This window comes from Nerophis lumbriciformis, linkage group LG13 (assembly GCF_033978685.3).
Source record: "Nerophis lumbriciformis linkage group LG13, RoL_Nlum_v2.1, whole genome shotgun sequence".
In the NCBI taxonomy this organism is placed as follows: Eukaryota; Metazoa; Chordata; class Actinopteri; order Syngnathiformes; family Syngnathidae; genus Nerophis; species Nerophis lumbriciformis.
In genome coordinates, this window is record NC_084560.2 from 22362921 (window position 1) to 22382395 (window position 19475).

The 19475-nt window shown below is 40.5% G+C and overlaps 1 protein-coding gene across 1 annotated transcript in view; it reads right to left on the reverse strand.

Moving 5' to 3' along the window:
• The window catches only part of smarcal1 (SWI/SNF related, matrix associated, actin dependent regulator of chromatin, subfamily a-like 1), a 25251-nt gene extending 9868 nt beyond the window's left edge, over positions 1-15383 (reverse strand). The window contains exons 1-2 of the mRNA XM_061971503.2: positions 14834-15383; positions 10471-10780 (exon numbers count right to left, since the gene is read on the reverse strand). Coding sequence (XP_061827487.1) covers positions 10471-10780; positions 14834-15079 — 556 coding nt within the window. The 5' untranslated portion in view covers positions 15080-15383. The remainder of the gene's footprint in view (positions 1-10470; positions 10781-14833) is intronic.
• Between the last annotated feature and the right edge of the window lie 4092 nt (positions 15384-19475).

Below are 19475 nucleotides of genomic sequence, written 5' to 3' on the forward strand. Positions count from 1 at the left end.
AAAGTCAATAATACACAATAACTAAACAAAAGCAAAAATTACAACCTCTTCATTTAAATTATTTGGCTATTACATTGAACATCCTCCTGTAAACATTACTAAAAATATTCTAAGAAAAAAAAAACTCCAGTATCGATCATATACTGAAAGTATCCTTGGTATCGACACCAGCAATTTATGGAATGATCCGCCCTCCTCTTATGTGTCGTGTACTGACTGTGACAATGCTGACACACAAACAGTTGCTATATTATCCACTTTCTAAACTCTTATTAATACACTTATTAAATTCCTGTAAATAACTGCTTACTTTCTTCTATAATGTGGTCCCATCTACATTTCTTAAACTTTACCAAGCACTTATTTCTTAGTGTTGTTTTAACAGTTTAGTAGTTATCTTAGCAATCAGCATGCTTGCTCTCAGTGTGTAACATTTTTAGCCTCATCCTCCAGTCCATCCTTAAAGTAATAAGAAATGCATTTTAATATCCGTTATGGAGGTGATTATTGTTAGCAAGGGGAGCAAGTCTACACTGTGTCTGGAGACATGATTATACTGTAATTAGCTGTTAGCAGCCTGTCAGCCAGGGGACTAAAAATAAATAATGCCAGGCAGAGAATATCTGCGTTTGTGATGGGCATTGAAAGGCATTAATCGGCAATAGCGATTATGTACTTTTTCATGAAAATCATCTGATACTGGTCAGCACATCCCTACAATAATTTTATATTGGCCTTGACTAGTTCTCCCTTTACACCCTGCAGGTGGTACAGGATGCAGCAACCCCGGCTGTTGACCGGAACCAAACACTGAAAACACATAATCCCCGTGCTCACAGCTCTATATTGGATCACATCAAATTTAAGGATCAATTTCAAAATACTGCTTTTGGTTTTTAAATGTCTACAATGCACGGACTGGCCCCATCTTACCTGTCTGAGCTCCTGCAGCCTCACTAAAGGGGACAGAGCTTTTTCTGTGGCTGCCCCTTAATCATGGAATCTGCCTCTGCACATCAGAGCTGCGCCAACACCTGAGCTTTTTAACCTTGCTGAAATCTCATCAATTTTAATTTGCATTCAACAAAGAAAAAAGTTGGTGTTTATCTAGTTTTACCTCAACAGTTTTTAGCAAAAATATGCTGTTAATGTATTACTATATATTGTAATATCCACTGTTTTATTGCTTTTACTATTTTCATTGTCTTGTGTGCCCTGTACAGCACTTTGGTCAACCTACCGTATTTTCCGCACCATTAGCCGCACCTAAAAACCACAAATTTACTCAAAAGCTGACAGTGCGGCTTTTAACCCGGTGCGCTTTATATATGGATAAATATTAAGATTCATTTTCATAAAGTTTCGATCTCGCAACTTAGGTAAACAGCCGCCATCTTTTTTCCCGGTAGAACAGGAAGCGCTTCTTCTTCTACGCAAGCAACCGCCAAGGTAAGCACCCGTCCCCATAGAACAGGAAGCGCTTCTTCTTCTACTGTAAGAAACCACCCGCCCCCGGAAGAAGAAGAAAAAACGTGCGGATATCACCGTACGTTTCATTTCCTGTTTACATCTGTAAAGACCACAAAATGGCTCCTACTAAGCGACAAGGATCCGGTTCATGAAAAGACGCAATCTCTCCATCCGCACACGGATTACTACCGTATTTCACAGCAACTGATATTCCTGTGAACCGCACTGTGGAACGGGAGCACGTACGGTGAATATTCGCACCAGAGGGAATGAGAAGTCATCCTTCACTGTGGTTCTAGCTTGCCATGCTAACTTCCACCCATGGTGATATTCAAAAGGAAGACCTTGCCAAAAGAGACCTTTCCAGCCGGCGTCATCATAAAAGCTAACTCGAAGGGATGGATGAAGAAAAGATGAGCGAGTGGTTAAGGTAAGTTTAAGTTTACGCGAAGAGGCCGGGTGGCTTTTTTCACGCAGCTCTGTCCATGTTGATATACGTATGTTTGTGATTGCACATTTGCGTACATTTTGGGAGTGAACAGAGTTGTTAGAACGCTGGTTTTTAATATATTATTAAAGTTTGACTGACCTATCTGACTGTTTTTTTGACATTCCTTTAGCGCAGTTAGATGCGGCTTACAACATGGGGCGGCTTATTGGTGGACAAAGTTTTGAAATATGCCGTTCATTGAAGGCGCGGCTTTTAACCCAGGGCGCCTTATGGTGCGGAAAATACGGTAAGTTGTTTTAATATGCTACATAAATATAGTCTGACTTAAGTGGATGGCCCTAGTACTGATTTTCTTGTATAAAAACTCAACTCAATACAATAGATGTTCAAAATGCTGAGCACAGGCATTATAGGTTTGACTTATGTGGTCACAAATAGTATTTGCGTGCCCGCTTAGAGCCAAGGATTACGTTAGCCAACATATGTCAGCTTTTGGCTGGCATCACAAGCAGTTGGCTGGCTTATGAAAAATAAATAAAAACAGGACAAAACCTTAATGTCCAATATGTGAAGACATTGTGGCAGATAAAAATGTACAGAGTGTGTAGTTGCAAATACAATTAGGATGTAACAATAAAAAAATTGCACGGTACGATATTGTTGGCACAGGTACAGTCAGTAAACAGGTGAATGCATGTCAGAATTCATACAGAAACATTTTTAAAGGTTTTATTTGAATGAGTCATTTAAAACTTTCAAAACCTAATGTATTATTTAAAGCCCCTTCGAAGTTTATTTTGGAGTGTTTACCCCTTTTGTTTGGGCTTTTCGATGACACAATCCCACTAAAGTAAATGTTTTTTAATGTGATTTTTTTGTGTCAGTGTCAAAGTCAAGAATGTATTTTAATTTCCTTACCTGTGCCAATCTGAAGTAAAGTCACAATTTTTGTGAAAAGGCCTTTCGAGGTTTATTAGTCTCGTCAAAGGTGGTTTCACTGATCTTTAGCTTCATCTTTCGCAACTGTTGACTTACAGGTTTTGTAAAACATTCTGCCATTTCCGTCAATGTTGGAATTTTAACAGATATTCTTGTGGCAGATAAAAATGTATGTAGTTTGTAGTTGCAAATTCCAGTCAGACATCTGTTTGTATGCCTAATACCTACGTACAATACTATGCATTGATATACTGTAGATTAGGGCTGCATGATCAATTGGCACTTAGGTTTTAGTTAGTGCGATTACATAAACGCAACAGGCTGAGGGTTTTTTTTTTCTCCGCCGTCACCAGCATTTGAGTGACAGACATGTTCGCTAATCGGAATTGATGAGCCTCACATTCATATCGTGCTTCAAACAGGGAGAAATCCGACTCACTCTTTACATTGCTTTCGGCCCTTGAGCGCGTTTAAGAATGAACTGAAAGCAGTGATCCGTCTTTTCAGTCATTTACAATCTTTGTCTTGTTGGCGGGTGGGGAGCGGGGCGCCAGCTTTACACACACACAGAAAGCACGTACGGACAGCCTTCCGACTCACGCCTCGCCACAAAGTAACAATGATTAAGAGGAAAAAAATAGGATTGTTGTGGGAATAGTTCAGCTTCAAATCGGATGGGCATTATTATCCCATTATTGTAGACTAATGAGCAAGAATACAGTGATCAAATGATCAATAAACAAAAAGACAACGTCTGACCTCATTTTTCCAACTGGGAAAAAAATGCACTTTTTAAAATTTTCAATATTCATCTAAGTTAAATTTTTGTTTACATCCATCCATCCATCCATCTTCAACCGCTTATCCGGAATCGGGTCGCGGGGACAACAGCTCCAGCAGAGACCCCCAGACTTCCCTCTCCAGAGCAATATTAGCAACTTCTTCCTGGGGGATCCCGAAGCGTTCCCAGGCCAGAGAGGAGATGTAATCCCCCCATCTGGTCCTTGGCCTGCCACGGGGTCTCCTCCCAGTGGGACGTGCAACGAGGACCTCCCTAGGGAGACGCTCGTTAGGCATCCGCACGAGATGCCCGAACCACCTAAGCGGGCTCCTTTCCAAGCGAAGGAGCAGCGGCTCTACTCCGAGTCTCTCTCGGGTGACTGAACTTCTCACCCTATCTCTAAGGGAGATGCCAGCCACCCTTCTGAGGAAACTCATTTCGGCCGCTTGTATCCGCGATCTTATTCTTTCGGTCATGACCCACACTTCATGACCATAGGTGAGGGTAGGAATGTAGATAGCTCGGTAGACAGAGAGCTTTGCCTTCTGGCTCAGCTCTCGTTTCGTCAAAACAGTGCGGCAGAGAGACTGCAATACTGCCCCAGCTGCTCCGATTCCCCGGCTGATTTCCTTCTCCATCTTTCCCTCACTCGTGAACAAGACCCCGAGATACTTAAACTCCTCCACCTGGGACAGAGTCTCGTCCTCTACCTGGACTGTACAAACCATCGGTTTCCTGCTGAGAACCATGGCCTTCGACTTGGAGATGCTGATCCTCATTCCAGCCGCTGAACACTCGGCTGCGAACCGATCCAGTGAGAGCTGAAGGTCACGAACCGAAGGTGCCATCAGGACCACATCATCTGCAAACAGCAGTGACGCAACCTTTAGCCCCCCCGAGACGTATACCCTCTCCGCCATGGTCACGACTCTGCCTAGAACTCCTGTCCATGAAAATCACAAACAGGATAGGTGACAGAGCGCAGCCCTGGCGGAGACCAACCCCCACTGGAAACGGATCCGACTTACATCCAAGCACCCGGACACAACTCTCGCTTTGGTTGTACAGAGATCGGATGGCCCTCAGCAGGGTTCCCCTCACTCCGTACTCCCTCAGCACCTCCCACAAGATCTCCCGGGGGACCCGGTCACACGCCTTCTCCAAATCCACAAAGCAAATGTAGACTGGATAGGCATACTCCCAGGCCTTCTCTAGGATTCCCGCAAGAGTAAAGAGCTGGTCAGTTGTTCCACGACCAGGACGGAATCCACATTGCTCCTCTTGAATCTGAGGTTCGACTATCGGCCGGACCCTCCTTTCCAGTACCTTGGCGTAAACTTTCCCAGGGAGGCCGAGTAGTGTGATACCCCTGTAATTAGCACACACCCTCTGGTCCCCCTTTTTGAAAAGGGGAACCACCACCCCAGTCTGCCACTCCCTCTGCACTGTCCCAGACTTCCACGCAATGTTTTTGTTTACGGATATGACTACATTTTTTGTTATTTTATGTAGGATAACAGTTAATCACCTTCCAATTACAGTACAATGGTAAACAATTCTATAACGTAGGCTCGGTTGGTAGAGCGGCCGTGCCAGCAACCTGAGGGTTCGAGGTTCGATGCCCGCTTCTGCCATCCTAGTCAAAGCTGTTGTGTCATTGGGCAAGACACTTCACCCACCAGCTCCCAGTGCCACCCACACTGGTTTAAAAACGTAACTTAGATAATGGTTTTCACTATGTAAAGCGCTTTGAGTTACTAGAGAAAAAGCGCTATATAAATATAATTCACTTCACTTCACTACAGTAATAGTAAACAAAAGTGTATATCTTTTCAAATGGCTACTTGCATTATTATGGTATATTATTATTACATTACATTATAAGCACTGTATAATTTTATAGACTGTTTCTTTCGTTTAAGAGCACGATGAAGACAAAAGCTCTTAGTCCATCTGCAGAAAGCCAAATATTTTTTAAATTTTTAATTACCTTGATACAAGAATATATTAATTGACAGTCTAAAAGTAACATGTCTTATTATTTTCACAGTTGTATGCATTTGTATGTGTAAAATATAAAAATGGCAAATCCAATTGCAATTCATCCATCCATCCATTTTCTACCGCTTGTCCCTTTCGGGGTCGCGGGGGGTGCTGTAGCCTATCTCAGCTACATTCGGGCGGAAGGCGGGGTACACCCTGGACAAGTCGCCACCTCATCGCAGGGCCAACACAGATAGACAGACAACATTCACACTCACATTCACACACTAGGGCCAATTTAGTGTTGCCAATCAACCTATCCCCAGGTGCATGTCTTTGGAGGTGGGAGGAAGCCGAAGTACCCGGAGGGAACCCACAAAGTCACGGGGATAACATGCAAACTCCACACAGAAAGATCTTCGTATTGTGAGGCACATGCACTAACCCAGTGATTCTCAAACTTTTTTTGTCATCCCCCACTTTGGACAAGGGGGAGTTTTCAAGCCCCACCTGCCCCCATCGCCCCAACAGAGCGCTAATGCCAAGCTTTAACATTTTCAAATTTATTGAACATCAAGTTGTATACATTCAAACTCAATAACATAAAATAACATCAAGTTCAATGATAAATAAAATAACTGTGCAGCTGTGGTACAACTTGCATCAAGTTCAATAATGAATAAAATAACTTCCATCAAGTTCAATAATAAATAAAACAAAAGTGTTATAACTTGCATCAAGTTCAATAATAAATCAAAAAAAGTGTTATAACTTGCATCACGTTCAATAATAAATCAAAAAAAGTGTTATAACTTGCATCAAGTTCAATAATAAATAAAACAAAAGTGTTATAACTTGCATCAAGTTCAATAATAAATCAAAAAAAGTGTTATAACTTGCATCAAGTTCAATAATAAATCAAATAAAAGTGTTATAACTTGCATCAAGTTCAATAATAAATCAAAAAAAGTGTTATAACTTGCATCAAGTTCAATAATAAATAAAACAAAAGTGTTATAACTTGCATCAAGTTCAATAATAAATAAATAACTTGCATCAAGTTCAATAATAAATCAAAAAAAGTGTTATAACTTGCATCAAGTTCAATAATAAATCAAAAAAAGTGTTATAACTTGCATCACGTTCAATAATAACTCAAAAAAGTGTTATAACTTGCATCAAGTTCAATAATAAATCAAATAAAAGTGTTATAACTTGCATCAAGTTCAATAATAAATCAAAAAAAGTGTTATAACTTGCATCAAGTTCAATAATAAATCAAAAAAAGTGTTATAACTTGCATCAAGTTCAATAATAAATAAAACAAAAGTGTTATAACTTGCATCACGTTCAATAATAAATAAATAAAAGTGTTATAACTTGCATCAAGTTCAATAATAAATCAAATAAAAGTGTTATAACTCGCATCGAGTTCAATAATAAATCAAATAACTTGCATCAAGTTCAATAATAAATCAACAAAAGTGTTATAACTTGCATCAAGTTCAATAATAAATAAAACAAAAGTGTTATAACTTGCATCAAGTTCAATAATAAATCAAAAAAAGTGAAGTGAAGTGAAGTGAATTATATTTATATAGCGCTTTTCTCTAGTGACTCAAAGCGCTTTACATAATGAAACCCAATATCTAAGTTACATTTAAACCAGTGTGTTTAAAGTGTTATAACTTGCATCAAGTTCAATAATAAATCAAATAACTTGCATCAAGTTCAATAATAAATACAATAAAAGTGCCACTTTGCAATCTTTGCAAAAAAAAAAGGAGGAGCTATGCATTTGGCAAGACAGGGCAAGTGACAGCACTTTTCCCCGGGAGAGCCACCTTGCTTCACTGTGAAACAGCACGGCTGTATGACCAGCTCCCATTTCCTCATACAGTGCAGAGAACAGTCGCACTTTTAGTGGTCGTGTTTTGATCAAATTTACCGCGCTCACAACATCTGTTAAAACCTCATTGAGTTCGGGGCTGAGCTGTTTCCCGGTGAATGACACAGTGTGTGCTCGTCAGATTTTTGTTTCTCTGCAGGCGCTGGCTCTGGCTCGACGACCTTTGAGGTGCGAGTCACAAATTTATATATTTGTGTAATTGTGATCCACACATTAGCCTGCTACCCATCCGCGCGAAAGTTTGTTCCGCTTAGCCCCGCCCCCATTAGTTACTGTTGCTATGTCTGTCAAACTTTCGCTCGTACCGAGAAATATAAAGTCTACAGTAAAAATAAGTACCGGTAATTTCCATTTATTTATATAGCGGATTTCACAGACAGAATCACAAAGTGATTTACAGTGTGTATAGAAAATGAAAGCATAGTAAAAAAAAAAAATCTAAGAATATAATACCGGTAATAAAAAAAAAATTTTAAGTGAAATTTCCTCCCGTTCCTCGCGCCCCACCTGTCATGTCTCTATTCCCCACCAGTGGGGCGCGCCCCACACTTTGAGAAACGCTGCACTAACCCTTGTGGCACCGTGCTCAAGCTTTGTACACCTTTTCCAAGTCCAAATTCAAGCACTTTTTAAGGACTTTCAAGATCAATTTTCCAGTTTTTCCAGTACCCTTCAAAAGGCGAAAACCAGTGTGAATCAATCCATAGCCTTGTTGTTTGAGGTCACCAAATGCTGTCTGTAGTCAAAATAAGGAAAATATGCTAAAACCTAAGCCTAACGTTGAACTAGCAGTTATTAACTGAATGGGGCATAGAAAATGAAACAGTGTTTCTGTAGACTATTCAATGTCATCTGTGTTTGCAAACGTTGTTTACTTGTTTGTTTGTATCATCATCATTACTCATGTATACATCATTCCTTACAAGAAATAACATTAATTATTATTGTTTACTTGTTTGTATTATAATTCATGTATAGATCATTCCTTACAATAAATAACATTAATTATTATTGTTTACTTGTTTGTTTGTATCATAATTCATGCATACATCATGTTCATTAAAACGGCAGCCTCCAGGCATGATGGACCGATGCACCACTGTCCTCTTGGGGGCGACACAGAGCCGTATATACGGCTCTGGCATGACAACAACCTAATGTAAGGGCTCGTGCAAAGCAAACAGATCAAGCGTGCAGCTTTCATTTTTAAGGAAACTTATTTTATTTTTTTCCCATTTTATAATTACCGTATTTTCCGCACTATAAGGCGCACCTAAAAACCACAATTTTTCTCAAAAGCTGACAGTGCGCCTAATAACCCGGTGCGCTTTATTACGATTCATTTTCATAAAGTTTCGGTCTCGCAACTTCGGTAAACAGCCGCCATCTTTTTTCCCGGTAGAACAGGAAGCGCTTCTTCTTCTACGCAAGCAACCGCCAAGGAAAGCACCCGCCCCCATAGAACAGGAAGCGCTTCACCCGCCCCCATAGAACAGGAAGCGCTTCACCCGCCCCCGGAAGAAGAAGAAAAAACGCGCGGATATCACCGTACGTTTCATTTCCTGTTTACATCTGTAAAGACCACAAAATGGCTCCTACTAAACGATCCGGGTCATAAAAAGACGCAATCTCTCCATCCGCACACGGATTACTACCGTATTTCACAGCAACTGAACCGCACTGTGGAACGGGAGCACGTACGGTGAATATTCGCTCCACAGGGAATGAGAAGTCATCCTTCACTGTGGTTCTAGCTTGCCATGCTAACTTCCACTCATGGTGATATTCAAAAGGAAGACCTTGCCAAAAGAGACCTTTCCAGCCGGCGTCATCATAAAAGCTAACTCGAAGGGATGGATGGATGAAGAAAAGATGAGCGAGTGGTTAAGGGAAGTTTACGCGAAGAGGCCGGGTGGCTTTTTTCACACAGCTCCGAAGGCGAACACACCTTCACTAAGACGGGCAGACAGCCTCGGACGACATACGCCAACATCTGCCAGTGGATCGTAAATGCTTGGGCAGATATTTCGGTCACAACTGTGGTCCGAGCTTTCCGGAAGGCAGGATTCACAGAACAACAGCGACACTGACTCCCGATGACTTCTACGAGACGGAACCGGCCATTTTGGATCCCACGCTAGCGCAACTTTTCAATTCGGACACCGAAGACGAAGAATTCGAAGGATTTACGAATGAAGAATAACTTCAGAAGGTGAGCGCTATGTTTATTTTGTGTGTTGTGACATTAACGTTCGAGCAACATTACCGGTATGTTGCTATTGCTCTACACCATTTTGAATTTTACTATGTTTGTGATTGCACATTTGTACATTTTGGGACAGAGTTGTTAGAACGCTGGTTTTCAATATATTATTAAAGTTTGACTGAACTATCTGACTGTTTTTTTGACATTCACTTTAGCGCAGCGTTTTTTTGACATTCACTTTAGCGCAGCGTAGGCGCGGCTTTTAGTCCGGGGCGGCTTATTGGTGGACAAAATTATGAAATATGTAATTCATAGAAGGTGCGGCTAATAATCCGGTGCGCCTTATAGTGCGGAAAATACGGTAGCCTATTGAGTCAGACTGCCGAGAAATAGGATGAACATTTCCAAGCATTTACAAGCACTTCACCCAAAATTCAAGCATTTTACAAACCTTGAAAACACAACATTAAAATCCAAGCATTTTCAAGGTTTTTAAGCACCCGTACAAACCCTGCGTGCTGCCAATCGCAATTTTGGAGAGAAAAATCACAATTACGTTTTTTTCTCAAAATCGTGCAGCCCTAATGTAGATATTCGGAAACATATATTCAATGAAGGATAAGGTCCCTGCAAATTAATACAATTCTGTAGTGGATCAGATTCAGGAAGTGACCTAAAGATGTGCTGTGAGGGTATTTCATGTGTGTATGGGTGGCATATTGAAGACTTACCATAGCTTTTAGATGGAATGGATTTAAAAACAGCAATTAGCTCCGCATTGTAGCCAACTTCCACCCTGAAGCGTCCCTCAGTGTGCAGCACACATTTCCCCCTGGTGGAAATGGCCTGCTTTTTAGCAGGCACGGCATTTAAAGTAGAAGTTGAGTCTGAGGTGGGTTTGTTTGGCTGTTTGTAGAAGGAGCCCACCACAGCATTGCTGGGAGAAGTGTGGACTGGCTTGACATTAATGTTGTCTCTGCTTTTCATGGGATGATTGACATGCTGGAAACTGGCTGGAGGAAGAGCATCTTTGACTGGTATCTAAAAGGAAAACAGTTACAATTAGAAGAGGCGATTCCTGAAGGAATTGCGTGAGAATGCTTTAATGCTTAAGTTAAAGTGAAATGCTGACAGAATGTAGTATGAATGTAAGAATAGTTTGAATGTCGGAATGGTTTGAATGTTGAAGAGCTGATGCTGAACTGAAATGCTAATGGAAGGTAGGGTGAAGGTAGAAATGGTTTGAATGTTGAAATTGTTTAAATGCGGAAATGGTTTGAATGTTAAAATTGTTTGAATGTTGAAGAGTTTGAATTTCTAGGAAAACCGGAATTTGGTTTGGAACTTGGTAAAGTATTAGTTTGAATGTCCAGGATAAGAGGAATGTGTTAATGTTGGAATGGTTTAAATAGGTTGAAAAATGTGGGAATTGTGCAACTTGGAAAAATGTCCCATTTTTCAATAGCAGGATTTTTTGAAAATGATTAGGAGCATGAATGTCCTAAATGAGCTAAATTGGTTGGTGTTGGAATTGTTTAAATCGGGCAAGAAATGTTGAAGTAGTAAATGGTATTAAGGAATTTCGGGAAAATCTGGAATTTTTTTGAACATGGAAAAAGGGTAGTTTGAATTTCCAGAATGGTGGAATGTGTTAAAGGTGGAGTGGTTTGAATGGGTTGAAGAATGTGGGAATTGTGGAACTTTGAAAAATGTCCTATTCATTTCAATGGGTATTTCCAAAAAATTTGGGAATTTCAGGAAAACTTGAATGGTCTGAATGAGTTGAAATGGTTGGTGTTTAATTTTTTTAATTGGTCGAGAAATGTTGAAGTAGTAACATGTTGAAATAAGAAATGGTATTAAGGAATTCCTGGAATTTCGGGAAAACCGGAAATTTTTGCAGTTCAAAAAACTTTGTTTTTTGTCCTGATTAAGGGGGATATTTTGACGGTGGAACGGTTCAAATGCGTTGAAAAATGTGGAAGGAGTAGTCGCCAGAAAAAAGGGAAATAGGGCTTTGGAAAAGCTGGAGTTCTGGAAAATCCTGGAATTTTTTTGAACTTGGAAAAAGGGAAGTTTGAATTTCCAGAATGGTGGAATAGGTTGAAGGTGGAATGGGTTGAAAAATGTGGAAATGGTGCAAGTTAGAAAAATGGCCAATTCATTTTGAAGGGGAGAAATGTCCCGGAAAACCTGGAATTCTGGGATTTTTTGGAATTTGTCAAGGGAAAGCCCGCGATTCCCGAATAGGCTGAACAGTTTGAAGTTGCAACGGTTTGAATGGGATGAAAAATGTGGAAGGTAGAGCGCCAAAATCTGGAGGAGAATAAGTTGTTGAATAAAAAACGTGTGTGAATGCTCCAAAGCATTCACACAATAAGAATAAATGGATGAATTTTGGTGTAGAAAACTATATCTGTGAATGCTTTGGAGCAGTGTTTTTCAACCACTGTGCCGCGGCACACTAGTGTGCCGGGAGACAGTCCTGGGCATGACGTGAAAGTGCATCCGGCAGTGGAGGCTCCTCTATGGGGTCTTGGGGCACTAGGAGGTTAACCCCTTTACTACTGTTACCCCAGGTGGCCCTTGGCAAAGGCCTAGTACCTGACTGCCCCCTAGCCAGGGATACGGTGAAGACCTCAACAGCTGCGATGGCGGCAGAAGGCTGCAGCAGAAAATGGTCCCCAGTCGTCTTGGACTCCATGCCACTGGACCCTGACCCGATTCTGTCAAGGATCGTGTGGTGACAGTCTGTGTATCAGTCTCCCCACGTTAAACTAAGTCACGCACAGGCATCGTCCATAAAGGGATACCCCCCTACCAGGGGAATCGTCATACTCGTTCGAGTGACCGCCGATGATGACAGTCTGGTGTGCTGTGGGAGATTATCTAATTTCACCTATTTGGGTTAAAAATATTTTTTGCAAATCAGTAATTATGGTCTACAAATGATGTGTTGTTGTTGAGTGACGATGCTGTCTAAAGCTCGGCAGAGTAACCGTGTAATACTCTTCCGTATCAGTAGGTGGCAGCCGATAGCTAATTGCTTTGTAAATGTCGAAAACAGCGGGAGGCAGCGTGAAGGTAAAAAGGTGTCTAATGCTTAAAGGGGAACATTATCACCAGACCTATGTAGGCGTCAATATATACCTTGATGTTGCAGAAAAAAGACCATATATTTTTTTAACCGCATTCCGAACTCTAAATGGGTGAATTTTGGCGAATTAAACGCCTTTCTATTATTCGCTCTTGGAGCAATGACGTCACAACGTGACGTCACATCGGGAAGCAATCCGCCATTTTCTCACTTTCGTCGGTGTGTTGTCGGAGGGTGTAACAACACGAACAGGGACGGATTCAAGTTGCACCAGTGACCCAAAGATGCGAAAGTGGCAAGAAATTGGACGAAATTTGTTCAAAATACGAGGCTGTGGGGAAAGCCGACGAAATGGTCAGTCGTTTGTTCCGCACACTTTACCGACGAAAGCTATGCTACGACAGAGATGGCAAGAATGTGTGGATATCCTGCGACACTCAAAGCAGATGCTGACATCAACTCCAAAACTGGACAGATCAGCTTTCAGGAAAAGAGAGCGGATGAGGGCATGTCTACAGAATATATTAATTGATGAAAACTTTATTCATTACTCGCGGTTTTACGTAAATTATTATACATAAACTTTGTTTACCAATAATTTAGATTAAAAACATTTCTTTTTTTCAATCGTTCGAGTACATTCGGGTGTAGTCTTGTGTAATGCAGTATTTTGTGTCTATTTAGGTATGGTTAACCTGAGTGCTGAAATCGTGGAAAAATATATGTTCTTAGCGCGCCTGAAATGGGCTGTCTACACTCTCAAAGTGCATGTTGTTGCCAAATGTATTTCATATGCTGTAAACCTAGTTCATAGTTGTTAGTTTCCTTTAATGCCAAACAAACACATACCAATCGTTGGTTGGAAGGCGATCGCCAAATTCGTCCTCGCTTTCTCCCGTGTCGCTGGCTGTCGTGTCGTTTTCATTGGTTTCGCTTGCATACGGTTCAAACCGATATGGCTCAATAGCTTCAGTTTCTTCTTCAATTTTGTTTTCGCTACCTGCCTCCACACTACAACCATCCGTTTCAATACATGCGTAATCTGTTGAATCGCTTAAGCCGCTGAAATCCGAGTCTGAATCCGAGCTAATGGCGCTATAACTTGCTGTTCTATCCGCCATGTTTGTTTGTATTGGCATCACTGTGTGACGTCACAGGAAAATGGACGGGTGTATATAACGATGGTTAAAATCAGGCACTTTGAAGCTTTTTTTTAGGGATATTGCGCGATGGGTAAAATTTTGAAAAAAACTTCGAAAAATAAAATAAGCCACTGGGAACTGATTTTTAATGGTTTTAACCCTTCTGAAATTGTGATAATGTTCCCCTTTAAACCAAAAATAAACAAAAGGCATTGAAGCTTAGGGAAGGCTATGCAGAACGAAACTAAAACTGAACTGGCTACAAAGGAAGAAAAAAAACAGAATGCTGGACGACAGCAAAGACTTACTGTGGAGCAAAGACGGCGTCCACAATGTACATCCGAACATGACATTACAACCAACAATGTCCCCACAAAGAAGGATAAAAACAACTGAAATATTCTTGATTGCTAAAACAAAGTAGATGCGGGAAATATCGCTCAGAGGAAGACATGAAACTGCAACAGGAAAATACCAGAAAAAAGAGGAAAAGCCACCAAAATAGGTGCGCAAGACAAAAACTAAAACCCTACACACAGGAAAACACCAAAAAGGTCTAAATAAGTCACAGTGTGATGTGACAGGTGGTGACAGTACACCTACTTTGAGACAAGAGCTATAGTGATGCATGCTTGGTTATGGTTTAAAGTCATATTCAACAATTGCGACAACGACTTTTTACTGTCAACTGAATTTCGTTTTTTAATGATTTCTGTTGGTGGTGTGCCTTCGGATTTTTTCAACACAAAAAATGTGCCTTGGCTCAAAAAAAGTTGAAAAAACACTGCTTTGTAGCATTCACACAATTACATGAAGTGTCACCAATAACTAACCAACATGAAGCAGTTCCCTCACCAGTTTTGAAGAAGAGCTATGATTGTCGCTTCCAGAAGAAGATTTAATGTGGTTACTAGAAGTAGGCGAGTTTGTACTAGAAGGTGTAGCAAACCGCTTTGGTTGTGATGCGGCGTTTATTAAGTCCGTGGGGCCATGCTTGTTGGTGGCGATGGTCTGCCCAACTCTCTGGGCTCTCCTCTCCAAAGCTTTCCGTCTGTTCTCTTCAATCCTCCGCTGCTGCTCGGCAGTCAGCTGCAAAGACATCACTGCCGATAATGTCGCTAAAAGACGGGAGAACCGACGTCGTCACATCTGGACCGTCAGGACGTTTAACCGGAGCTAAATAGCATTCCGCGGCTAATGCTAATGCTAACACTAACAAACTTGTGATATAAAGTAAGAACGATATCAAACAGTGTAAAACGAAAGGAAGTCGTAGACAGCAAGGAAACAATGGGGATACTCTGTTGGACTGTTTTTAAAACGGAGTATTTAAAAAATAATAAAGCGTAAGTAACGGTACTTTTCCGGGTTGGCAACTTTCTGGGGAAGTGTTGCGCGCGCAGGAAGTGACGTAACAACACAAGGAAGCTCTGGGCGTCTATGTTTTTGTTCGTTTTTTCGTTCGTTTTTTTATTGAACAATAAACATACATTTATAATTCACCCAAAGTCAAGGCACTTTTACATCAAGGAAAGAAAACAAAAGCAAATACAGATAGAGTATTAAATATTAATAAATAATAATAATAAAAATATGAACGAAAAAAAAAAGACAAAAAGGGCTACATAAATCACTTTAAATGTTTTTAACAGAGATATCAATGTAAGGGCTTTTGTACTCTTAATCATTCTCCAAGATTTGATTGATAATTGTAAACCATCAAGCCAATTAGAAAATGTAGGCCTTACTTTCATGAATCGACATTTATGTCGATTTATTAGGTCTGGATTATTAAAACTAAAAGACAATGTAGAATTGCATACTCTATTAGTGATGTAATAAATAATTCACCCCTATACAATATCCTATCCTAATACCCATCCATTCATCCATTTTCTACCGCTTGTCCCTTTTGGGGTCGCGAGGGGTGCTGGAGCCTATCTCAGCTGCATTCGGGCGGAAAGCGGGGTACACCCTGGAAAAGTCGCCACCTCATCGCAGGGCCAACACAGATAGACAGACAACATTCACACACTAGGGCCAATTTAGTGTTGCCCGACTGTGCAATATTACCCTTCGAGTGCAATATTTCCGACACTGATTGTTATTACTTTATTACTCTGGTAGTCTTGTTTTGTTCTGTATATTGTACAGTATTTTGTATATTGTTTTGTATATTGTTTAGGACTTCACGGTGGCAGAGGGGTTAGTGCATCTGCCTCACAATACGAAGGTCCCTAGTAGTCTTGGGTTCAATCCCGGGCTCGGGATCTTTCTGTGTGGAGTTTGCATGTTCTCCCCGTGACTGCGTGGGTTCCCTCCGGGTACTCCGGCTTCCTCCCACCTCCAAAGACATGCACCTGGGGATAGGTTGATTGGCAACACTAAATTGGCCCTAGTCTGTGAATGTGAGTGTGAATGTTGTCTGTCTATCTGTGTTGGCCCTGCGATGAGGTGGCGACTTGTCTAGGGTGTACCCCGCCTTCCGCCCGATTGTAGCTGAGATAGGTTCCAGCGCCCCCCGCGACTCCAAAGGGAATAAGCGGTAGAAAATGGATGGATGGATGGATATTGTTTAGGATTGCTTATTGTTTTTATTGGATAGTTGTCTGTATATTTCAATTCTTATTTTTTATCTTTATTACTACTTGTGTGATTTATTTTTATTCCATATTTGTTTCCACTACCGCACCTTAAATTGGAGTCCTTAATTTCGTTATATGCAAATATAATGACAATAAAGTCAATTCTATTCTATTCTATTCTATTCAAAGCTAGAAAATAAAGTTCTTACGAAGGACTTACAAAAGTTATTCGTGTTCACGTCTGAAGATGAGAGCCACAGAAGGCCGTATGACTTTAAACGTCCAAGAGCGCGAACAAATTTGAAACAAATGTGCTTGTCTGTTGCTGGTGTGAAAGCATGGAATTCTCTAAAGAAAGACTTAAAAAGTTGCAAGAATATTTTTGAATTTAAAAAGAGTTACAAAAAGAGACAACTGGCATTATATCAAACTGATTTTTGATTTTGATTGGACGTGTCATTGTGAAAATGCCAAAACGAAAATTTAAAAGTATGTTGGAGTTCGGGTGTTGGTGGAGGGAACAGTGATAAAGTCATCGAAAATAATTTGTGTTAAAAAAAGGGGGGAGATACTAAATATAAGAATATTATTCTTCCATCTGCTTCTTTCTGATCATGGAAATGTATAAGAAACAAAAAACAATCAAAGTGTGAACTGTATGTGTCTTGTATGTATGCATTTTCGTGAAAGGAATAAAAAGAAATGATGATGTAGACATTTTTTTTGCCTGGAGCATAATAATGTTGACAAACGTACTCTGGGTGTCTATGTACTAAACTGCAGAATGTACCACCACTGGTTTTATTGTTTAAACAATCATTTTCACTGACACAAGGACATCCATCCATTCATTTTCTACCGCTTGTCCCTTTTGGGGTAGCGGGTGGTGCTGGAGCCTATCTAAGCTGCATTTGGGAGCAATAATTTAAAATTTGGTGAGAGATTTAGACCAGGCATTCTTAACTAACTTTCCAAAGCATCAAGCAGGTTTATATGTGGTTATAGTGTACAAATATGTATATGTGGTTATAGTGTACAAATATTTATATGTGGTTATAGTGTATATATATTTTCTCATTCTGTTTTGCACACTCTTGGAGTCAACGTGTGCGTAATCATGTACATAGTGTATATGTACATAGTGTATATACCCCCCCACCCCCATTTTTTGTATATATTGTTTTTCAAATCATCTGACATGTATACTGTGTATATGTACATAATTTATTAAAAAAAATTTTTAATAATTTTTTATATAAATGTTACAGGTTATTTATCTTTTATTATTGAATGTATCAATTGTGATGAATATTTAATGGTCCACAATGGAAACAAGCCTTTGGGCTTTTTGTGCCATCCATTTGCCTTTTTAAAGCATTACATGGATTAAATTCTTTAAGATGTCAATAAACTTCTCAATCAATCAATCAATCAATCAATCAAACCCGTAGATGCACACAAAATGACCCCACGGGTTGTTATTCTTCAAAATCTTTCGAATGAAAAGTTTTAATATATTTATATTCCAGGTATCCCTCATAAAACATGTTTGTGACATGATGCCATTTGCATTTCTATGTATTTTTTCATAAAGTAAATTGTTTTTGTCATTTTGTTAACAATTCAGCCTTGGTGAAGGTCTGCCTTCTACTCAGTGACATTTCGATATAAACACTGTGCATATGTTATATCCTTTCGGAAAACATACATTAAAGTATTATTCATCATATTTTCCACAATGTTTCCACATTTTATTTTGTCCCCAAAACAGCAGTCAACAATGTGTGCATGTAGGTGATGTTTTTTTTGTTTTTTTAAGTCCAACAAAATACGTTCACATAATCATCATGGTTGTCCTTTTTACTGCAAGTAGAACATCCACTCTTTTGGGAAGACTTTCTATAGGAGGAAATTATGTCCTTTTGTGATGTTGGACCTCACAAAGGGACCTGGTTTAGAAACAATTTTCAGGGTCGCATATTTGAAATGAAAAATGGAAAGTAATTTTTCATTTCGTAAAAAAAAATCCTATAAGCATCCATCCATCCATCCATTTACTACCGCTCGTCCCTCTTGGGGTCGCAGGGGTGCTGGAGCCTATCCCAGCTGCATTCGGACAAGTCACCACTTCATCACAGGGCCAACACAGATAGACAACATTCACACTCACATTGACCCACTGGGGCCCATTTAGAGTTGCCAATCAGCCTATAACTAGGTGCATGTCTTTGGAAGTGGGAGGAAGGCCAGGTTATATATATTAATATATATATAACCCATATATGTGAAGTGAAGTGAATTGTATTTATATAGCGCTTTTCTCTAGTGACTCAAAGCGCTTTTACATAGTGAAAAACCCAATATCTAAGTTACATTTAAAACAGTGTGGGTGGCACTGGGAGCAGGTGGGTAAAGTGTCTTGCCCAAGGACACAACAGCAGTGACTAGGATGGAGGAAGCGGGGATCGAACCTGCAACCCTCAGGTTGATGGCACGGCCACTCTACCAACCGAGCTATACCGCCCAGCCGTATATGAATACAAAATAATAATATTAATAACAAGAGAATGGAGTGTGACTAAATCCAAGAGTGTATGGTGTGCGACTATGTGTAGGAATTAATGAGTGTTACCGGGAGTGTTGAGCGAGAGGTGAGGAAGTCCAAGGGGGGACAAGACAAGCTCGGAGGTCCGTGAGCAGGCAGGAAGTCGGGGGCTATAGTGAGGCGTCGAAGGTCCGTGTCCAGGCGGGATGTCGAGATCCAAATGGGGCAGCCAGAGAACCAGAGAGGAACACAGGGGAGACGGGACACACGGCTCGTCACTCGGGAACGGAGGTTTGCTGCTGGAACGACACGACACAGGACGACGTACGATGAAACACGGAGGAGGAGAAAACACAGAGAGGGAGAG